Source organism: Cucumis melo, chromosome 9 (assembly GCF_025177605.1).
Source record: "Cucumis melo cultivar AY chromosome 9, USDA_Cmelo_AY_1.0, whole genome shotgun sequence".
NCBI classification, from domain to species: domain Eukaryota; kingdom Viridiplantae; phylum Streptophyta; class Magnoliopsida; order Cucurbitales; family Cucurbitaceae; genus Cucumis; species Cucumis melo.
The window spans coordinates 14,895,935-14,915,325 of record NC_066865.1 but is presented as its reverse complement, the minus strand read 5'-3'; the positions used below and the strand labels follow the sequence as shown (position 1 = coordinate 14,915,325).

Below are 19,391 nucleotides of genomic sequence, written 5' to 3'. Positions count from 1 at the left end.
CCACGCGACGCCGTCTTCCTTCTTCACTTTCAAGTTTCAGCCTTCCTTCGTCTCTCTGTAGTTCGATTTCGATTTCTATCTACAGCCCACACACCCATGTTCAATTTCATCTTCTCATTCTCATCGTCGGTCTTATCCTCGCCGTAAAGATCCTTCATCTTTCACCATAAAGGTTCGCCGACCTTCAAGTTCCTTCGTCTTTAGTTACAAAAGGTTAGTACAATTAGATTTTGTAGAAAATATTAATATATGAAGATGAAATCTACGAGTTTTTTTTTTTTTTTGTGTTTCATAATCTTCAACGAATTTTGCTTGTGGATTTAGTTCTGTCTTTGGTGATTGATTTGTATATGGAAAAAACCCATGAAAGATGAAGCTTCTTCAATGGCGACCAACGCCATGGAAAAGTTTTTTTCTTTCTTCTTCTTGTCTATCTTTAAAGTTTGGGTTGTACAAACTTTAAATGAAACATTGTTATTCTAAAATTATTTTTTTCAACACACCTATATATATAGTCAAATTAATTAATCAATTACAATTTGTTAAAAGAGTTAATTAGTTTATTAACCTCGTAGATTTCATCTTCATATATTAATAGTTACAAAATGTTAGTAGTTTTGGAATATAAATGTTACAGATTGAGATCAACTTAATAGTTTTCTGAGTTTTTTCACTACTTTTTTGGCTGGGAATTGGAGTTACTGTGCATGAATTGAGTGCTAGGTTGACTTTAGTGAGAAATAGATGTTTAAAAATAACCGAACAACCTGATAATCCATACTATCCAATTTATATATATAGATTGTGTTTGTGTAGTTTAAAACGTGGGTTGAGTTGAGTTAATTTTTCAAAATTTTCGGGTTGGGTTGGGTCTTAAGTTGGGATTGAAAAATTCGGGTTAACAAATCTGACCCGAATTAATATAATATATATATATATATATATATAATTTTTTAATAAAATATAAAGAATTAGGTTCTTAAAATCAGAAATCGTGCGCCGCCCAGTCCTCACCCTCGTCTTCTCCTTCGTCAGATCGTCTTCGACGCCTCGTCTGCTCTCCCTCGTCTTCTCCTTCGTCAGTTCGTCTACGACTCTACTCAGCCAACTTCTTCCGTTCTTCGTCTTCTCATTTCCTTCTTCTCCTCCGATCTCCTCGTCCGTCAGCGATACGCTTCGTCCCTCTTCTTGTTTCAGCTTTCGATTTCGATTGCCATCGTAACAGGTTTGTCTAATTTGAACTTTGAAATTTAAATCACATATTTACATAAATTCTTGGCTTTTTACTGTACTTTGAAACTTTGAAATTTAAACTACATACTTATATAAATTCTTGCTGGTTGCCGTGGAGTGGTTGCTGGAAATTACATATTTATAAGAGTTACGTATTTGATCTTTTGTTGGTCACAGGAAATAGTTTCAGTGTTGTCTAGTATTAAATCTTTTGTTGGTTGCTAAACCCTAAACCCTAAAAAAAAATTACTAACCCTACAACCCAACCCCAAAATATGGGTTGATGGGTTGGGTTGGAAACTTAATTTTAGATATTTGGGTTGGCAACCCACCTAACTCGAAAATATGGATTGGGTTGAAAATATATCCTAACCCAACCCGTTTACATCCTAGAGGGAAAGAGATCAAATGCCTGAATGCTGATTCTTTCTTTACTTTGTATTTTATAATCATGGAGTTCCAATATTTTCCTTTAATTAGCTTTGACTGGGGTCCTTTTGTTTTCTTCTCCCCTGATTTTTTATTCTTTCATTTTCTCTCCAGTTTTAAAACGATCAGTATCTTTTTGTTTCTAGTTGCTTGTATTCCGAAGTTTATTGATTTTTATTGACATTTAGATTCTTATTGGCCTTTCGGATTTGTATATCGCATGTCCTACGTTAATGTTGCTAATATACATCTCTTGTATTATGAGCAGGGTTGGGCGGCACAGAGTTGAATTTCTAGTATTTTCTGAGTAGAACGTGATTCAAGTCAATGGATGACTGGGGTAATGCTATATGTTCATATTTTAGACTATCATTTTTTCCTTTGGTGATTGAATAAGCGATGAGATATGGAAGAATAGATGAGATACAGAAGAATAGAAAGACGATGTGTGTAGTATATATTTTGTGTTGATCATTCTAGCTGATATCACTCTTTTTTTTATTTTAATTTATATTTATGTATATAGTCTACTACTAGTATATAAATTTAGAAAACACTTGAAAATGACAATAGAATGGATTAGCATAATCTTAACTGCTGGACTCAAGTATGACGAGAATGCTACAAATTAATAATAAAAGGATTTATCTGCATGGTGTATAAAGGATCATATTTAAACGAGGGTTGTGATTTGGGAGAGACTGGATAGAGGTGTAATATGGGTGGAGGAGTTCATAGTTTACTATCCAAGGAGCTGATGAAGAGATCTAATTTTGAATGAACTTCTAAGGGTTATAAATTACAGATGTGGACATGACAATAAGCGCCTTCCAGTTGTTAATAATCACGAGGAGGTTGTAATTACAATGCTTTGTGTAGTTTGTCACCTAACACCACCAAGTGGCCGTATGCTGCACAAGAGCCCGAAAAGAATGAAAAGAGCTAAACTTATCATTGAAGACCCTACTATTTCTTTCATTCTAGAGATGCCACAAGAGAGCACAGGTTGTAGAACTCCACAAAAAATTTCCTTTCCACAGAAGCTGCCCCATTCAAACGCTCCATCATCCATTCTTCGACCCGAGGGAGACATTCATCCAACCCAAAGGTCTCAAAAATCATATTCCGCCCTTTGGATGCGAACCCTCAGTGTAAAAAAAGATGATCTACAGTTTCAGCCTCTTTTTGACAAAGTGGGCACTTGGAAGGGGAAAGCTTCCAATTTGGAAACTTCCTTTGGAGCTTTTTCGGGTGTTGAGACTTCTATAGACGATGGACCAGTGGAAAAGCTTTGTTTCTCCAGGAACTTTCAGTTTCCAAATGAGATTGACCAAAGGAAGATTAACTTTAGTAGCCCCCTTGGTCAACTTTAAGGAAGTAGACTTGGTAGAAAACTGGCTCGAAGCTTTCAACTTCCACTGTAAGCTGTCTCTTGCTCTATTCACCACCCATCAGTCAACAGCTAAGCAAGAGCAAAATAACTGCCAATTTCTCTATCAAATCATCTCCTCAACCCCAGATCCCAAGTTTGATTAGAATCAACCCAACAACCTGCCACCACAACATTATCTTTTGGTGGGTCTGCACACCACCTATCGTCCTAAAACTTTATGTCTCATCACTCACCACAAAATCAACAAAGGTAAAAAAATGCTCTTTTTCTCTTAGAATGCCATTACATAATATGAAGTTGTCTCTATCGTTAGGCTTTATAGAACTCCATCCATGCTCCTCCATGCTGTAAATAGATCTAATCGCTTTCCTCCACAAGTCTTTTTCTTCGCGACAAAACCTCCGAAGCCTCTTTATCAAGAGAGCAGAATTCTTTTAATTGAGAGAGTCGATTCCCAACTCCTTGTAAATCATTGGGAGAGAGGTCCACTTCCAGCTAACACGATAGGAGGCTGGTTTATCAAATCCACTACCCAAACGAAGTCCTGAATAAGCTAGTCCACGCGAGAAATAAAACCTTTCAGAGCCTTCAATAAGGAGAAAAAGTAACATGGTAAACTTTGAAGAACTGATTGAACAAGAGTAGGTATCACCTTTTGACCGGACCAATCCACGCCACTTATCAATTTTAGTTTTAAATTTGTCCTCAAGAGCGACCCAAGCCTCCTTAGCTGTGGCATTCCCACCAAAGGGAAACCTCAAGTACAAAAGGTAATTTATCAACTTTGCAATCCAACTCACTAGCTTTAGAAGCAACCTTCTCATCACAAAGATTGATTCCAATAAGAGAATTTTTGGCAGCATTGAGGAATAGGCTCGAACCAAGTAAGAAAAGATTGACAATAGACTGCCAAGCCCTAATATTTTCATTACCCTAAGAGCAAAAGGTCAAATTCTCCGCACACTGAAGGTGCATTGCCTCAATGGAAGGGTTGCCAAAGGAAAAGCCATGGGATCAATCTTCTTTCATTACAATAGTGAACAATGTTACTAAAGGCATCACCTACAATGGTAAAAAGGAAAGGGGAGAGGGGTCCCCTTGCCTAAGCCCTCTCTGCGCCATAATCTTCCCATACGGATTTCCATTGATAATGATAGAGAAATTGATAGAAGAAAGATAGTTCCAAATCCACCCCCTCCATCTTTTCTCAAAACCTTTGAGCTTGAGGATTGCATCTAGGATGGTCCAGTTGACTTCATCACAAGCCTTCTCAAGAATGAGCTTTAGCAAAGCCCCCTTCTTCCCATTCACCTTTCATTCTTCCAGAGATTCCGAAGTAGTAAGATGGCATCAAGGATATGCCTCTTTTCCACATAAGCCATTTGAGCATCATGGAGAATGGAAGTAAGGGCCTTTTTCAGTCTTTTGTTGAGGACCTTCGAAATAATTTTATATAGAGATATCACCAAGCTGATATGTTAGAAACTCACTTACCTCGGTAGGCGGCTTCTTCTTGGAGATTAAGCATATGTAAGTTGGATGTCGTAGGAATAGGGAATTATGGTCAAATCCTTAATCTATTAGGATCTTTTGTTAATTAGGATTAGGTAGTTTCTTTTTATTGATTAGGATTAGGATTAGTTTCTTTTATTGATTAGGATTAGGATTAGTTTCTTTTATTGATTAGGATTAGGATTATTTTGCTTTTCAATTATAAATAGAGTATTTGTCTTCTTGTATTAACAACTTCTAAACATTAATAAAAGTCTCATATTTGTTATACATCAAATTGGTATCAAAGCGGCTGATTGGGCCAACATTGACTGCCATCGGTGGAAAATCGAGAAACTATTCGTGACGCCGATCACAAAAGGGAGCTTCGTGAGTTGTACTCGTTGAACAACACATTTAAAAAGGGGAATCCTTGAAATAAAAAAAAAAACTATTTTTTATGAAGATTTTTCAAGAATGGAATTTTATAGAGGAACTACTACAATTTTGGACAATTTTTTTTTTGTTATAGAGAACAACCAAGAAAGACCGAGAAATATGCAAGAAATTTAAGAATTGGTCCTACAACAATTATGATGAAGAAGCTTATTCAAGAACACCCAATTTGTGTCACTTGTGAAGTTTTTGAAGAAATGAAGAAGCATGTCAAGAAAATCCAACATTTGTTGGGAGAGAACTAAAAAAGTGGAGCAATTTTCATAACATTTGCAAGAACTTAAAAAATATGTAATTCAAGAATTTCACGACGGGGAAGAAAATGATGAACAAAAATTGTGTCTACACAAACTTTCTAATAAAGAAAAAATACCCACGGGCAAACTGATTTAAGGAAACTTGAAAACCTAATTATAGTTGACTATGAAATAATTGGGGAGATTACAACCCTCAAACGTTTAAATTGATCAATTTTATCCTTGTAGTTTGTTAATGGTTGCAATTAGCCCCTTATTTTTAAATTAATAATTTTTTTTATGAAACAAATTGCTTCCATTGAAGAATGGAAAAATGCACAGGCATACAGAAAGAACTCGCCCACCAAAACACCCCAACTAGTAGAAGGGGGATCAACTAAGTAAAATGTTAGCTATAGAATAATTACAAAAAAGCTTCAAAATCGAAGTCCAATGGGAAACATGAAATCTAGCCATAGACCAAAACTCACTATGCTCCCTCTCCCTACCCTTAAAAACCTGCTCATTCCTGTCGCCCCAAACGTCCCAAACAATAGCACACGCCCCGACCACCCAAAGAAAGCCCCATTTATCTTTAAAAGGCCGCGGGAGGAACTCCTCAATTGTCGCTTTGACACTCGTAGAGCCAGCAAAACTGACACCGAACTCTTGCAGGAAAGGGCTCCAAACTGACCAGACAATCCGAGACCATGCAGTTTTTGAACGAGGATAAATGATAAAGATGAGGTGACCTTAAGGGAACTCTCCCCCATCCAATGTCCTCCTAAAAATACATGTTCTTACCATCCCCCTCAAAGAAAATATCCTTCAAGGGATTTTGGCTTGTGCCTTCAATCCCTTTCGACGCCCATTCAAAGGGATGGGTGCCTTGCTTACTCAAAATCCTATTTTAAAATTAATAATTATAATTTGGTATTTTTAAAATTTAAAAATAGAAATGAATTCCGTCTCATCTCTCATCCCTTCCTCTCTCCTCTCTCTTCCCCCTCCAGAATTATCCCTTACCATCTTCATCTTCCTCTCTTTTACCACTCATTCATTTTAAAATTTTAGTAAATTTAAATTTAGATTGGTATGAGGTTATTGCTGTTAGATTCTACTAAAAGGTCTTATGTTAATAATAAACTTCTTAGTTATATATCAAATATATGTAATAATAAGGGGGGAATTCTTATGGATAGAAAAATTAAAATTATTTACAAAGTACAGCAAACAACTAAAATGTACTAAGTAGATTTTAATAGATTTTGCTATGTTTTGTAAATAGTTTCATTTTTTTTGCTTTATTTAAAAATGTCCCTCCCTAATAATAATCTTATTTTTATATCAAGTTCCTATCAGAAGAACTTCAAAGCTTCCCTAAGGTAAATGAGCGCTTCTACAAGTCTTGAATATTAGGATCAAATTGCTTTCCAAAAGGGCCCGCCCTTCACATTTCATTCTATCCAAAACGTGCTCTATCAAACGAAATTTCCCAGAACTTGCATAGTTTTCAATTAAAGGATAAATTCTGCATCCTTAGTTTATTTTTTTTTTGAGAAAAGAATCCCCGGTTATAAAAACCCAACTGAGAATGAATTTGAATATTATATCTGATATTGAGAGCTCATTTTCACCATCCTTCCTAGGTTTGCTTCTGAGAGTCGGGTTGGAAAGAAAGAGCAAGAGGCGAAAAATTCAAAGGTGAAAAGGTTGGAAAGTTACGTGAAACTAACAGTAAACTTAGGGGCTTCCTGAGAAAGAATCTCAGGAGGTTTAATGTTGGGATATAAAGGCTTTCTTTAAGAGAAGAATTTGAAGGGAAAGGGAGGGGAAGATGAAGATGTAGATGAAGATGGAGAGTTAAAAGGTGGCGAGGAGTGGTGAAGGATGTGTGATGAGAGAGAAGCTTTATGCTTTTTTTTTTAAAAATTTTAAAATACCTAATCATAATTATTAATTTAAAAATAAGGGGCAAATTGCAACCATTAACAAATAGAGGGTATAATTGATCAATTTGAAAGTTTAAGGGTGTTATTGTAACCAACCTCATAGTTTAGGGGTATGCAGTTTTTCCAAATATTTTTAAACACTATATATCATTATTGTATCGGTTTTTCTTTTTCTATCGTTCTTAAAAAACGTGCCCTTGGTTTTCTTTACATGTCCCTACATATCTGAACTTCAAGAAATAGTCATCTTTTACATCTGTGCATGTGATATGTGGGAATTTAGATGTGTTCATGTTTCACAAGGGCCTGTCACTGTAACTCCATTCAATATAGAGTGTGTTTCTTTCGAAAGGGTTATTTCTTTAATTTATCTTTTTTTTCCTTTTTCTTTTTTATTTTTTTTAAAATTTCAAACTATTTTGTGTTGTATAATTTTTCTATCACATTGGGAGTGTGTTTGGTAACGTTTTCGTTCCCTATTTCTTGTTTCTGTTTTCATTTTTTTAAGAAACGGAGGTGTTTGATATTGATCCTTGTTTCTCGTTCTCAAAAGAGTAGAAACGTTTCTCATTTTATAAGGAATTATTGGGAAAAAAAAAAGTGGTTTATTCCGTTATGTTTCTCAACTATTTCTTTTGGTTTCCTTTTTGTTTTTCTCAATTTATTTTATTTGTTTCATTTTCGTTTTTCTCAATTATTTTTATTGGTTTCTTTTTTCTTTTTCTCAATTAAAATTTGTTTCATTTTTCCTTTTTTTCAATTATTTTTTATTGGTTTCCTTTTCTTCTTATCTCCATCATCTTCCCTAAATAACCATCCTCTTCGTCGGATCCATAGTTTTCGCCTGACTCTTCCTCCTCGTTGGATCCATAGTTTTCGTCTTCCTCTTTGTGCGGATCTGGGTTTTCGTTGTGGGTTTTTCTCTAAAGCATCACAAATGTAGAGTTAAAGGTTAAATTTTGTTTTGTTTCTTTCAATTATGAATTGATGACATAATAACTTACTTTAAAATTAATATTAATATTACATTCTAGATGTCACAAAATATCGATGAGGTTGTTGAAATTGATGGATTAAGAAGTGAGTCGACAACATCTAAGAAAAATGGCCCGAGTGAGAGATGATATTGCCAATCAAATTTGGACAATATTTGAAGGATAGATACAATTTAATATTTATGTTATTATTTTTATTTGTGCACCGGTATTTTTTTGTATTAAATGAATAAACTTTGATAATTTTATCTTTTATGTTTAATGGATGACATATATTTTTGTTTAATGTTTAATTGAATTAGATGTGAATAAAATAACATGAATAAAATAAAAAATAAATCTCGAGGAAAATCAAGAAACAAAAAACAACTATCAAACACATTTTCTGTTTCGGTTTCTTTTTTGAAAGAAACAAGAAACAGAAATAGCTATCAAACGCATTTCTGTTTCTTGTTCTAAAAACAGAAGAAACAGGGAACGAGAACGTTACTAAATGGTGCTAAGTTTACCTACGGTATGGGAGAAAGTTTTGGTAGATCTACTGTGAAGATGGAAATTACTCATCTTGAGCGAGAGGCAGAAGTGGTGTTGACCATTCTGTCAAGTGATGAAGGAAAAGGAATAATTTCTGGAGTTGTGATTAGTTTGTCAATGAACAAAGTTTGTTTAACCTTTCCATTTTAGTTTAATATTTTTCTAAAAAAGAACCGGGTTAATTTAAACGTAACCTGTTTGAAATTTAGTCTTTATACTTTGGGAAAAAATGATACTATGTTGTATATAGTATATCAAGTAAAGTATAAAAACTAAGCAAACTTGTTTCTATTATTGATTGTTATGGTTATTTTATTTCTTTATTTAAATTGTTTCAAACTATAGTAACGAACATGTTTCTTGTGTTGGTTTCTGCGTTTGGTGAATATATTGATATGTATAGTATATTTAGCTGTCTTGCTTTTACATTGTGCAATTTTTTCTTAGCAATGCAAATTGGGAATGGAGACATCTACAGCAAATTTAGCAATCTTTTGAGTTTCTGTATAGTTTGTTTATATGATAGTTGGGGTGTAAAACAATTATGGAACATAGTCACACATTGTGCTGTAATTTTTCTTGCTAGCTGTGTGATTCTATGTGTAAACATCTAGATGTTTTGCTTACGTATATATGTATATGTTTTTATTCAGAGGATGAGAACATTCCACCACTCCAGAAGGAGCAGCCAAAAAATAAATGGGATGATGAGGATGTGGATGAAAACGATGTGAAGGAATCCTGGGAGGATGAAGATGAACCTGCACCAGTTAGAATTTATTGATTCTTTTGCTAATATTGTGTGTTTCATTGAGTATTAATGTAAGATCTAAGATGATGACAAAGAAGTATATAGGTCGTTAATGACTAAACCATCATGGTCAAAGGTCTTAAAGATTGTGGCGAGTTTTTTATTTTAAGGTTGGCAATCATCAATTTTTGTAGGCAGTTTGTTGAATTTCCTAAAATTGGCAGAAACGGAGGACTTTTTTTCTTTTTTAAGTTTGTGTTATGGTTCATGTAAAAACTATGTTAATGTTGGGGTTTGTATCAGTTATATTTTTTACACCGTTTTATATTTATTTTTATTTTTGATCTTCCAGGCTCCAGTAGTTAAACCTACTGAAGCTGCCCCAAAGAAACCAGCTTCAAAAGCTACTGAGAAGAAAGGGAAAATTGTTGAGGTAGAACCTGAACGGCCTCTAGATCCATTAGCTGAGAAACTTCGGCAACAAAGGTAATATTAATTTGCTTTGGTTTGTTGAAACTTGGAACCTTGAGCGTAACTTGTATCTACTTTTTGGTTCTTTGGAAGGAAAATAACTGAGGTAAGAATTTGAAATTGTAACTTCTGTGAATTGTTCTATTGTGATGGGAGAACAATCCCTCCTACCAATATTGTGTGGAAGTTGGACATGGGAGCAACAATTTCTAATGCGCTTTCTACATTGTCTTTGCAATTCGGGAAACTTTTTGTAGCAGAGTTATCTCACTCATCAGTTATCTTCTGAGACACCATTTGTTTTAACAAAAAAAAAAGAAAAAAAAACGGGGTTTGGGGTGGAGTTTTCTCTGTTTAGTTATTTCTACTTTCAATATTTAGGACAGTTACATTTTTGGATACATGCTAAGTTAAGTAGAGAGGGAAGCTGTCCTGTACTCATTTTTTTCCCTAAGAAAAGCCAGTTTCTTATTAAAGAAAATAAGTTAGAAACTGCTTTTTGTTCCTCTTTGTCTATATTTTATGAAAGTACAATCAAACTGAGCTAGTTGATTCTTTTAATAATTAATGGTCCTGTATTTGGATTTGGACTTTTCATTAAGAATGAATTCTTGAATTATGAATGTCATGCTTTCTATATCTAGTTAGTGATGAGAGTCTGATTTACTCATTAATTGGAGAAGTTTGAAAGAAGTATGAGATATTTCTGGGAATATGTTGCATTTGGTCAAGAAAAGCCTTTTCCGTGACTGTGGCCAAGATGTTGTGTGAGAAGATAAAGGGATTGGAAATTGAGCCGTGAAAATATTGCCCTCCTTTGTTTATGGTTATGGTGGTTTCATACAGAACCTCAAGTGTTGGCAGTACCCCAAGTAATTACAAGTAATTCACTTAATTTGAAGGTTGGGATTCATTCCTATGGTTGGAACTTGGATAAGAGTTATTAAGCAACGTCTTTAAAGAGCCATAGATGGCGATTCCATAAGTAGAGATTCTAACTCCAAGTAGGAATAGGTTCTCATAAGTCTGCATCCAGAGTCAGCCAGGAGCCCCTAGAGAAGCCCTTTTTGGGTTCCATTGGCTCATTGTCTTTTGATTTCCAAGAAACAGGAGATGGTTCTAGATTTCATTTTTGATAGATTGCTCAGCCCTAAAAAGAACCAACCGCTGCCCTTCTTGATTCTAGCCACTTCCAAAAGTGCCTCATTTATAAGAGGAGTGCTTACTTTTATAGCTCATGGTTCTGGAGTGGATATTGGAAGAATGTGTTGGCTCAAAATAGAAAGAACCTACAGTTGGCCATCTTGCTTTTGTAGCCATTTTAAAAAATACATTTTATATGTCAAGTATTTTGGTCACTGGTGTTGTGGCGTTGGTGCTTTTTATTTTTCATGTTAGTCTCTGCGTTTCTTAGCTTTCAAGGGCCTATGCTGGCCAAATGCTGGACAAAACCACGAACTTGCCTTACATCTGCAAGCTCAACAAAGCACTGCAATCTTCGCTTTGCTCGATGGTAGAGCACTGTTAGACCTCCAATCAAGTTAGTTTACCAAAGAAGAAACAAACTACAACAGAATTAGTTAAGGAAGAGGTTAACAGAATTAGTTAACAGAATTAGTTAGAAAACACATGTTAAATGTGTTAAGAAAAATGTGTATAAATAGAGGTTCAATGATAGAAGAAAGATATGAAAAATTTAGTGAGAAGTTGTACTTGATTCTTGAGAAGCAAGATCAAGAGCTTGTGGCAGAATTGATAACTCATCAATTCTGTATGTTCACTGTTACCGAAAGTAATAAGAGAAGGATAAATTCAGTTTACTTGGTCGGAGTTCTATCAAATTGGTATTAGAGCCCGTGATCCGACAAAATGGTGCAAACTAGGATTGAAGAACGACTTGAAGTGATTGATCAAGAAATAGCACTGATGAAGAAAGAACTTGGGAAGATGCCGATCATCGAATTAAGCCTGAACGATATCGCGAAGAATATGCAGACAATGCGAGCCCAGTCGGACAAACAGGAGCAGATGCTGCTGATGATAATGGAAACTATAGCCAAAGATTGTACTACCACCGGCAAACGTAATGAAGAACCCAATGCGCACATGTCTGTGACAAATAAAGGAAAGGAAAAGGAAGCAACCTCCAGCAAATCGGCCGTATCGGGTCAAAGCAACTCCGACGACCGAGACGAAGGAAAAACAGAGATCGAAGAAGCTGCAGCGGACCGAAATAAATTCAAGAAGGTCGAAATGCCCGTGTTCGCCGGAGAAGACCCAGACTCGTGGCTCTTCAGAGCCGAAAGGTACTTTCAGATCCATAAACACTCCGATTCTGAGAAAATGTTGGTCTCCACGATCAGTTTCGACGGCCCTGCCTTAAATTGGTACCGATCTCAAAAAGAAAGAGAGAAGTTCACCAGCTGGTCAAACTTGAAAGAAAGACTATTGGTAAGATTCAGATCGAGCAGAGACGGAACGATATTAGGGAAATTCTTACGAGTTAAGCAAGAAACTACAGTCGATGATTACCGGAATTTGTTCGACAAACTCGTCGCACCATTGAGTGATGTTCCAGATCTGGTTGTCGAAGATACCTTCATGAATGGCTTGTTTCCATGGATAAGAGCAGAAGTAATACTCTGTCGACCAAAAGGATTAGCCGAAATGATGGAATTCGCGCAATTAGTCGAGAACAGAGAAATCGTGCGAAACGAAGCAAATTTGAATAACCTCGCGGGCGGGAAATATTTACAGCAAAATACAACAAACAACAGAGCATCGGCAAACACCAACAGCGATAACAAGACAAATACCACCTTCCCTATGCGAACTATCACCTTGAGGAGCTCTAACAACGCCGAAATCCGTAAAGATACCAACTCAAGAAGATTACCCGACGCAGAGTTCCAAGCCCGAAAAGAAAAAGGATTCTGTTTTAGATGCAACGAAAAATACTCAGCTGATCATAGATGTAAAATGAAGGAATTAGGCAAACTGAAAATGTTTGTTGTGAAAAAAGAAGGCGAAGAATACGAGATAATTGAGGAAAATACCACTGAAGAAAAAACACTAGCACCACCGCAAGTAGAAGAAAAGCAAAAGACCTTTGCCGAACTGTCTCTAAACTCTGTTGTTGGACTGAACGATCCGGGCACAATGAAAGTCAAAGGAAAAATCCAAGAGAAAGAAGTGATCATCCTCATAGATTGTGGAGCCACCCACAATTTCATTTCTGAAAAATTAGTGGAATCACTACAATTACCAGTCAAGGAAACCGCCCACTACGATGTTATACTTGGATCCGGAAGAGCAGTACAAGGCAAAGGAATATGTGAAAACGTGGAAATTCAACTAACGAATTGGAAAGTGAAGGAAGAATTTCTACCATTAGAACTCGGAGGAGTTGATGTCGTACTAGGTATGCAATGGCTCCATTCGCTCGGAATAACAGTAGTTGATTGGAAAAACCTCACACTTACATTTTATAGCGAGGGAAAACAGATCTCAATAAAAGGAGACCCCAGCCTCACTAAGTTACGAATTAGCCTCAAAAGTATGATCAAGACTTGGGTTGAGCAAGATGAAGGATTCTTAATCGAATGCAGAGCAGTACAAGTTCATAAAGAAAATGAACGGATTAATACAGCAACAACAACCAGTGAAGATGAACCTCTGCAAAACATGCTGAAACAATTCGAAGACATATTTGACTGGCCGAAAAAACTTTCACCAAGAAGAGGAATTGAACATCAAATACACCTCAAAGAAGGAACCAACCCAATAAACGTTAGACCCTATAGATATGGGTTTCAACAAAAAGCAGAAATGGAAAGATTGGTGGAGGAAATGCTAACTTCAGGCATCATCAGACCAAGTAATAGCCCCTTCTCAAGCCTTGTACTATTAGTTAAAAAGAAAGATGGCAGCTGGCGCTTCTGTGTCGATTACCGAGCAGTAAATAACGCCACAATTCCAGACAAGTTACCAATACCAGTGGCTGAAGAACTATTTGACGAGCTAAATGGTGCAACGGTGTTCTAAAAAATAGACCTCAAGTCTCACCACCAAATAAGAATGATTGATAAGGATATTCCAAAGACGGCTTTTCGCACTCATGAAGGCCACTACGAATTTCTTGTTATGCCGTTTGGGTTAATCAACGCCTCCGCTACTTTCCAAGCCTTAATGAATAGCATCTTTAGACCATTTTTTAGAAAGTTTGTTTTGGTCTTCTTCGATGATATCCTGATCTACAACAAGAATGAGAAAGACCACATAGAGCATATTGAAAAGGTCTTCCTTGCATTGAGAAAGCATACCCTCTTTGCCAATAAAAAAAAAGTGCAACTTTGGCCAGAAGAAGGTAGAATACTTGAGACATATCGTATCAGGAGAAGGAGTGGAAGTAGACTTTGAGAAAATAAAGGCAGTTGCGGATTGGCCATGTCCAACAAATATAAGAGAAATCCGGGGATTCCTTGGATTAACAGGCTACTACAGAAGATTTGTCCAACATTATGGGTCAATAGCAGCCCCACTAACTCAACTACTCAAAAAGGGGGGGTTCAAATGGAACGAAGATGCTGAAGAATCGTTTCGAAAGCTGAAATCTGCAATGATGTCTCTACCAACGTTAGCCTTACCCAACTTTACACTTCTATTTGAAATAGAAACAGATGCATCCGGTTTTGGAGTAGGAGCAGTATTAATCCAGTCAAAGAGACCCATTGCCTTCTACAGCCATACACTGTCCATGAGAGATAGGGCCCGACCAGTATATGAACGCGAGTTGATGGCTGTTGTACTATCCGTACAAAGATGGAGACCATACTTACTTGGGGCAAAATTCGTAGTAAAAACGGATCAAAAGTCGCTGAAATTCTTGCTAGAACAAAGGGTCATCCAACCACAATATCAAAAATGGCTATCTAAACTATTGGGATACTCATTTGTAGTGGTTTACAAACCGGGCTTAGAAAATAAAGCAGCCGATGCTTTATCAAGAAGACCACCAGATATACAATTAAACAGCATCTCAGTACCATATTTGCTGGACTTGGAAACCATAAAAGAAGAAGTGGAGAAAGATGAAAAGCTAAAGAAGATAGTAGCAAACTTAAGCAAAGAAGACGAAACCCAAACCAGCAAATTCACACTAAAGAATGGCCTCCTGCATTACAAGAACAGACTGGTAATCTCAAAAGCTTCCTCCTTAATTCCAGTCATATTGAATACGTTTCATGACTCTGTAGTAGGAGGACACTCCGGGTTCCTAAGAACATATAAAAGACTAGCAAGTGAGCTATATTGGGAGGGGATGAAATCGGATGTCAAAAAACATTGTGAATCTTGCATAACTTGCCAACGCAACAAAAGCTTAGCTCTATCACCAGCCGGGCTATTAATGCCACTTGAAATACCGCATCAAATTTGGAGCGACATCTCTATGGACTTCATTGATGGTCTACCTAAAGCAAAAGGATGGAATGTAATACTCGTGGTAGTAGATCGGCTCAACAAATACAGTCACTTCTTGACCCTTAAACACCCTTACACAGCCAAGACAATAGCAGAAATCTTTGTGAAAGAAATAGTTCGACTGGACGGCTTCCCTACTTCCATTGTCTCCTACCGAGACAGTTTTTCTCAGCCATTTCTGGAATGAATTGTTCAAAATGGCAGGCACTAAACTCAAGAAAAGCACAACTTACCATCCACAGACTGACGGACAAACAGAGGTGGTAAACAGGGGACTAGAAACCTATCTCAGATGCTTTTGTAGTGAACGCCCAAAGGAATGGATTCTGTGGCTACCTTGGGCCGAGTACTGGTACAACACTACTTATCAAAAGGCGCTAGGAAAATCACCCTTCCAAGTGGTCTATGGACGTAAACCGCCAACCCTACTATCTTATGGAGAAAGAAGAACTTCAAATTCCTCAATAGACGAGCAGTTGAAAGAACGAGATGTGGCATTAGACGCACTACGAGAACATTTGTTGCTAGCTCAACAACAAATGAAACTATATGCTGACCAAAAAAGAAGACATGTGGAATTCCAGGTTGATGAATTAGTGTTGCTTAAAATACGTCCATACCGACAAACCACCTTACGAAGCAAAAGGAATGAAAAGTTATCATCACGGTATTTTGGACCTTACAAAATTCTCGAAAGAATTGGTGAGGTAGCATATAGATTGGAATTACCAACGGATGCAGCTATCCATCCTGTTTTTCATGTTTCGCAACTAAAGAAGTTCGTGAGACAGCAGACAAATATATTGCCCACACTACAAAACATAACAGAGAAGTTCGAATGGCAATCTCAACCGGAAGAAGCACTTGATTATAGACAAGACAAATCCGGGAAATGGGAAGTGTTAATTGCCTGGAAGAATTTACCGGACTATGAAGCATCGTGGGAAGACTATGATGAGATAAACCAGCGGTATCCTAATCTACACCTTGAGGACAAGGGGAATCTCAAAGGGGGGAGTAATGTTAGACCTCCAATCAAGTTAGTTTACCAAAGAAGAAACAAACTACAACAGAATTAGTCAAGGAAGAGGTTAACAGAATTAGTTAGAAAACACATGTTAAATGTGTTAAGAAAAATGTGTATAAATAGAGGTTCAATGATAGAAGAAAGATATGAAAAATTTAGTGAGAAGTTGTACTTGATTCTTGAGAAGCAAGATCAAGAGCTTGTGGCAGAATTGATAACACATCAATTCTGTATGTTCACTGTTACCGAAAGTAATAAGAGAAGGATAAATTCAGTTTACTTGGCCGGAGTTCTATCATAGAACACTTTGACAAGGAGTGAAAGAGAGCCCATTGAGATGAGTTAATTGTTTTTTTTACACCTTGTGCTTGGTCCCTAACGCTTTAGTGACCTTTGAACCTGGTTGAATGTTCGTGACTATATTATCCTGTTTGGCACCTCCTCTTGCTACTCTTTGTGCTTTTGATCGATTTCTTCTCCTTTTTTCTTTTCCACGTTTTCTCTCCTCTCTTATAATAGCTCGATAAGATCTCAAAGAATGGTTTGCTTGTATTTTGTATTTTGCTGGATACAAAGAGCTTATGCTTCTGAAAATGAACATAAACTTGATACAAAGAGCTTATGCTTCTGAAAATGAACATAAACTTGATACAAAGAGCTTATGCTTCTGAAAATGAACATAAACTTGATACAAAGAGCTTATGCTTGTGTCTTTTGCTGGATTAGCGGTATACTTTACATGACATCTCAATCAATTTGCTGAGTCTTTGTTTTACCGTTTCCAAATTTTGGCAGGCTAGTGGAAGAAGCAGATTACAAGTCCACTACAGAATTGTTTAGAAAGAAAGGCGATGAGAAGACTCTTGATAATTTCATTCCAAAATCTGAGAGTGACTTCTTGGAATATGCAGAGCTAATCTCTCATAAACTTCGCCCCTATGAGGTTTATATGATGCACCTTTATCGTTGTTTCTATCCTTTACAATTTCATTCTCACGAGCTTTTCTAAAAAAAAATTCTTGTTACAGAAAAGTTTCCATTATATTAATCTGCTCAAAGATGCCATTAGACTATCGATGGTTTCTTTAAAAGCAGCGGATGCAAAAGATGTTGCTTCTTCTATTACCGCCCTTGCAAATGAAAAACTAAAGGCCGAGAAAGAAGCCAACACTGGTAAAAAGAAATGTAAGTATTTATGTTTGCCTTCCAAATTATTACAAAGCTTGAATGGATCGAATGAGTTTGTGATGTTTTTGTATGTGAACTGTTCCTTTTTTTTTTTTGGCTGTTATGGGTAACTGCTGCAGCTGTGAAGAAGAAGCAGCTTCATGTTGAAAAGGCAGATGATGACTTGATCGTCAATACTTATGATGATGTCGATGATTACGATTTTATGTAATTGCTCCAATTCAGTATCTATCTTGAGTCTCATCAGTTTTTCACCTGCGAATGGTCAGATTATTTGGCATATCTTTCTCCTTTTTAATACAACAATAGATTGGTTCCTCGAGTGTCGTGTCTAAATAAGGTTTATGTATTAGACTTGTGTATGGCATATTATTTATAAATTTTGGCCTATTACCAAATTTTCATTTTTATTTTTGTTCAATAGAAGATGGTTAAGAGTCGCCCTTTGAGAATGTACAAGAACGAGTCGTCATTAACTCAGTTGTCAAGTTTTGTATGTCGTGAAAATGCTTCCTTCTATTAGAATGACATTTTCTTCTTGCAAAAGCTCGTTGGTTTTATGAAATCCATCTTCCTCCTTTCTCTCGTTTTAATTGTTTTGGCTTACATTGTAGCATTTTCAGTCCTAGAAGAAGATTAACATTTTAGTCCAACGGACATTCCACAATTATCTGTTTTTTTTTAACTCTTTACTTTTAAGTTTCCTATAATTTTGAAACCACGAGTTAAATGTATTCGACATCAGTACAAGATAGAAAATTTAAAACAAATTGCAATAAAAACAAGATCATCTTATAGTTGAAATGTTTAATTTGAAAAATGGTTTGCATTGTGTTCCATACTAATTACATGTTTAAGGTTGATGTTTATTGGTCACTGAAATTTTAAAAAGCTATTTGATAGTCTATGGATGGTTGGCTGAGGTGACAATTTTTATCAATAAATTAATTTATTTTTGTTAATACACGTCACTTTCTGTATCCCTTCCCCTCCCCTCCCTGACTCTTCTCCTCTCGTAAGTTAATTGCTTATTTTGTTTGAGTTTTGTCCACATAATTCTCTTTAAATCCAAAGCTCGGAAAAATAAGTAATAAAAAAAAAAAATACTCAATTCGTAGTTCTTAATTTTTAGGTCCAATCCAATCTACTGCAACAATAGTTTTTGCAATAAAAACCACCAATAGCCAAAGAAAAATTCTCATCTAAATGCTCTATTTGTTTGAGTGCACTTGAAGACGATGAAGGGGTTCAAGTTATTCCCATTTGTTCCCATCTATTCCACATTGATTTGCCTCAACATTTGGCTGCAATGTTCACTCTTAGAACCAACGTTTGTAGCTCTGTTCAGAGGAATTGCCGGTGGGAAATTGGATCAGGGAAAAAATGTTGGAAGCTACATCTGGGGATGAGCAGATTGACACTAAAGATATAGATGAGATTTGGGATTTAACCCATTCGAGGATCAATTTTGATGAGCTCGTCAGCAGAGCACAAATGTATTTGGTGCAAGGCAACTCTGCAGCAAAATAGTGTAGACCTAAGCCACATCTTTGCCAGGAACGAACTAAAAATTGCATAGTCGATAAAATATGATAAATGATACGAATTGAACTTTTGAAATGTAATCATGGTTTAAGGCATTATGGAGAAACAACTATATTTTAACATTTAGTTGGTATTTCAATTAAAAATTATTTTATAATTTATTTTCCAACTCATCAAAGAAATTAAGACGCCATCAACATCCAAAACAT

The 19,391-nt window shown here is 36.2% G+C and overlaps 1 protein-coding gene across 1 annotated transcript; it reads left to right on the top strand.

Annotated features, from left to right (window-relative positions):
• Window positions 1-950: 950 nt before the first annotated feature.
• LOC103501389 (uncharacterized) lies at window positions 951-18,183 on the top strand. Its single transcript, XM_008464958.3, has 7 exons — window positions 951-1,225; window positions 1,931-2,002; window positions 9,373-9,488; window positions 9,823-9,956; window positions 17,245-17,392; window positions 17,478-17,634; window positions 17,757-18,183. The coding sequence occupies exons 2-7, from the start codon at window positions 1,990-1,992 to the stop codon at window positions 17,846-17,848; spliced, it is 660 nt and encodes a 219-aa protein (XP_008463180.1). The 5' UTR covers window positions 951-1,225; window positions 1,931-1,989; the 3' UTR covers window positions 17,849-18,183.
• The last annotated feature ends 1,208 nt before the right edge of the window (window positions 18,184-19,391 follow it).

Excerpts from the sequence above, each read along its gene's own strand:
- LOC103501389 (XM_008464958.3), top strand. Across the intron at positions 9,957-17,244 it reads GAGAAACTTCGGCAACAAAG|GCTAGTGGAAGAAGCAGATT; the intron begins GTAATATTAATT and ends AAATTTTGGCAG. Across the intron at positions 17,393-17,477 it reads ATAAACTTCGCCCCTATGAG|AAAAGTTTCCATTATATTAA; the intron begins GTTTATATGATG and ends TTCTTGTTACAG.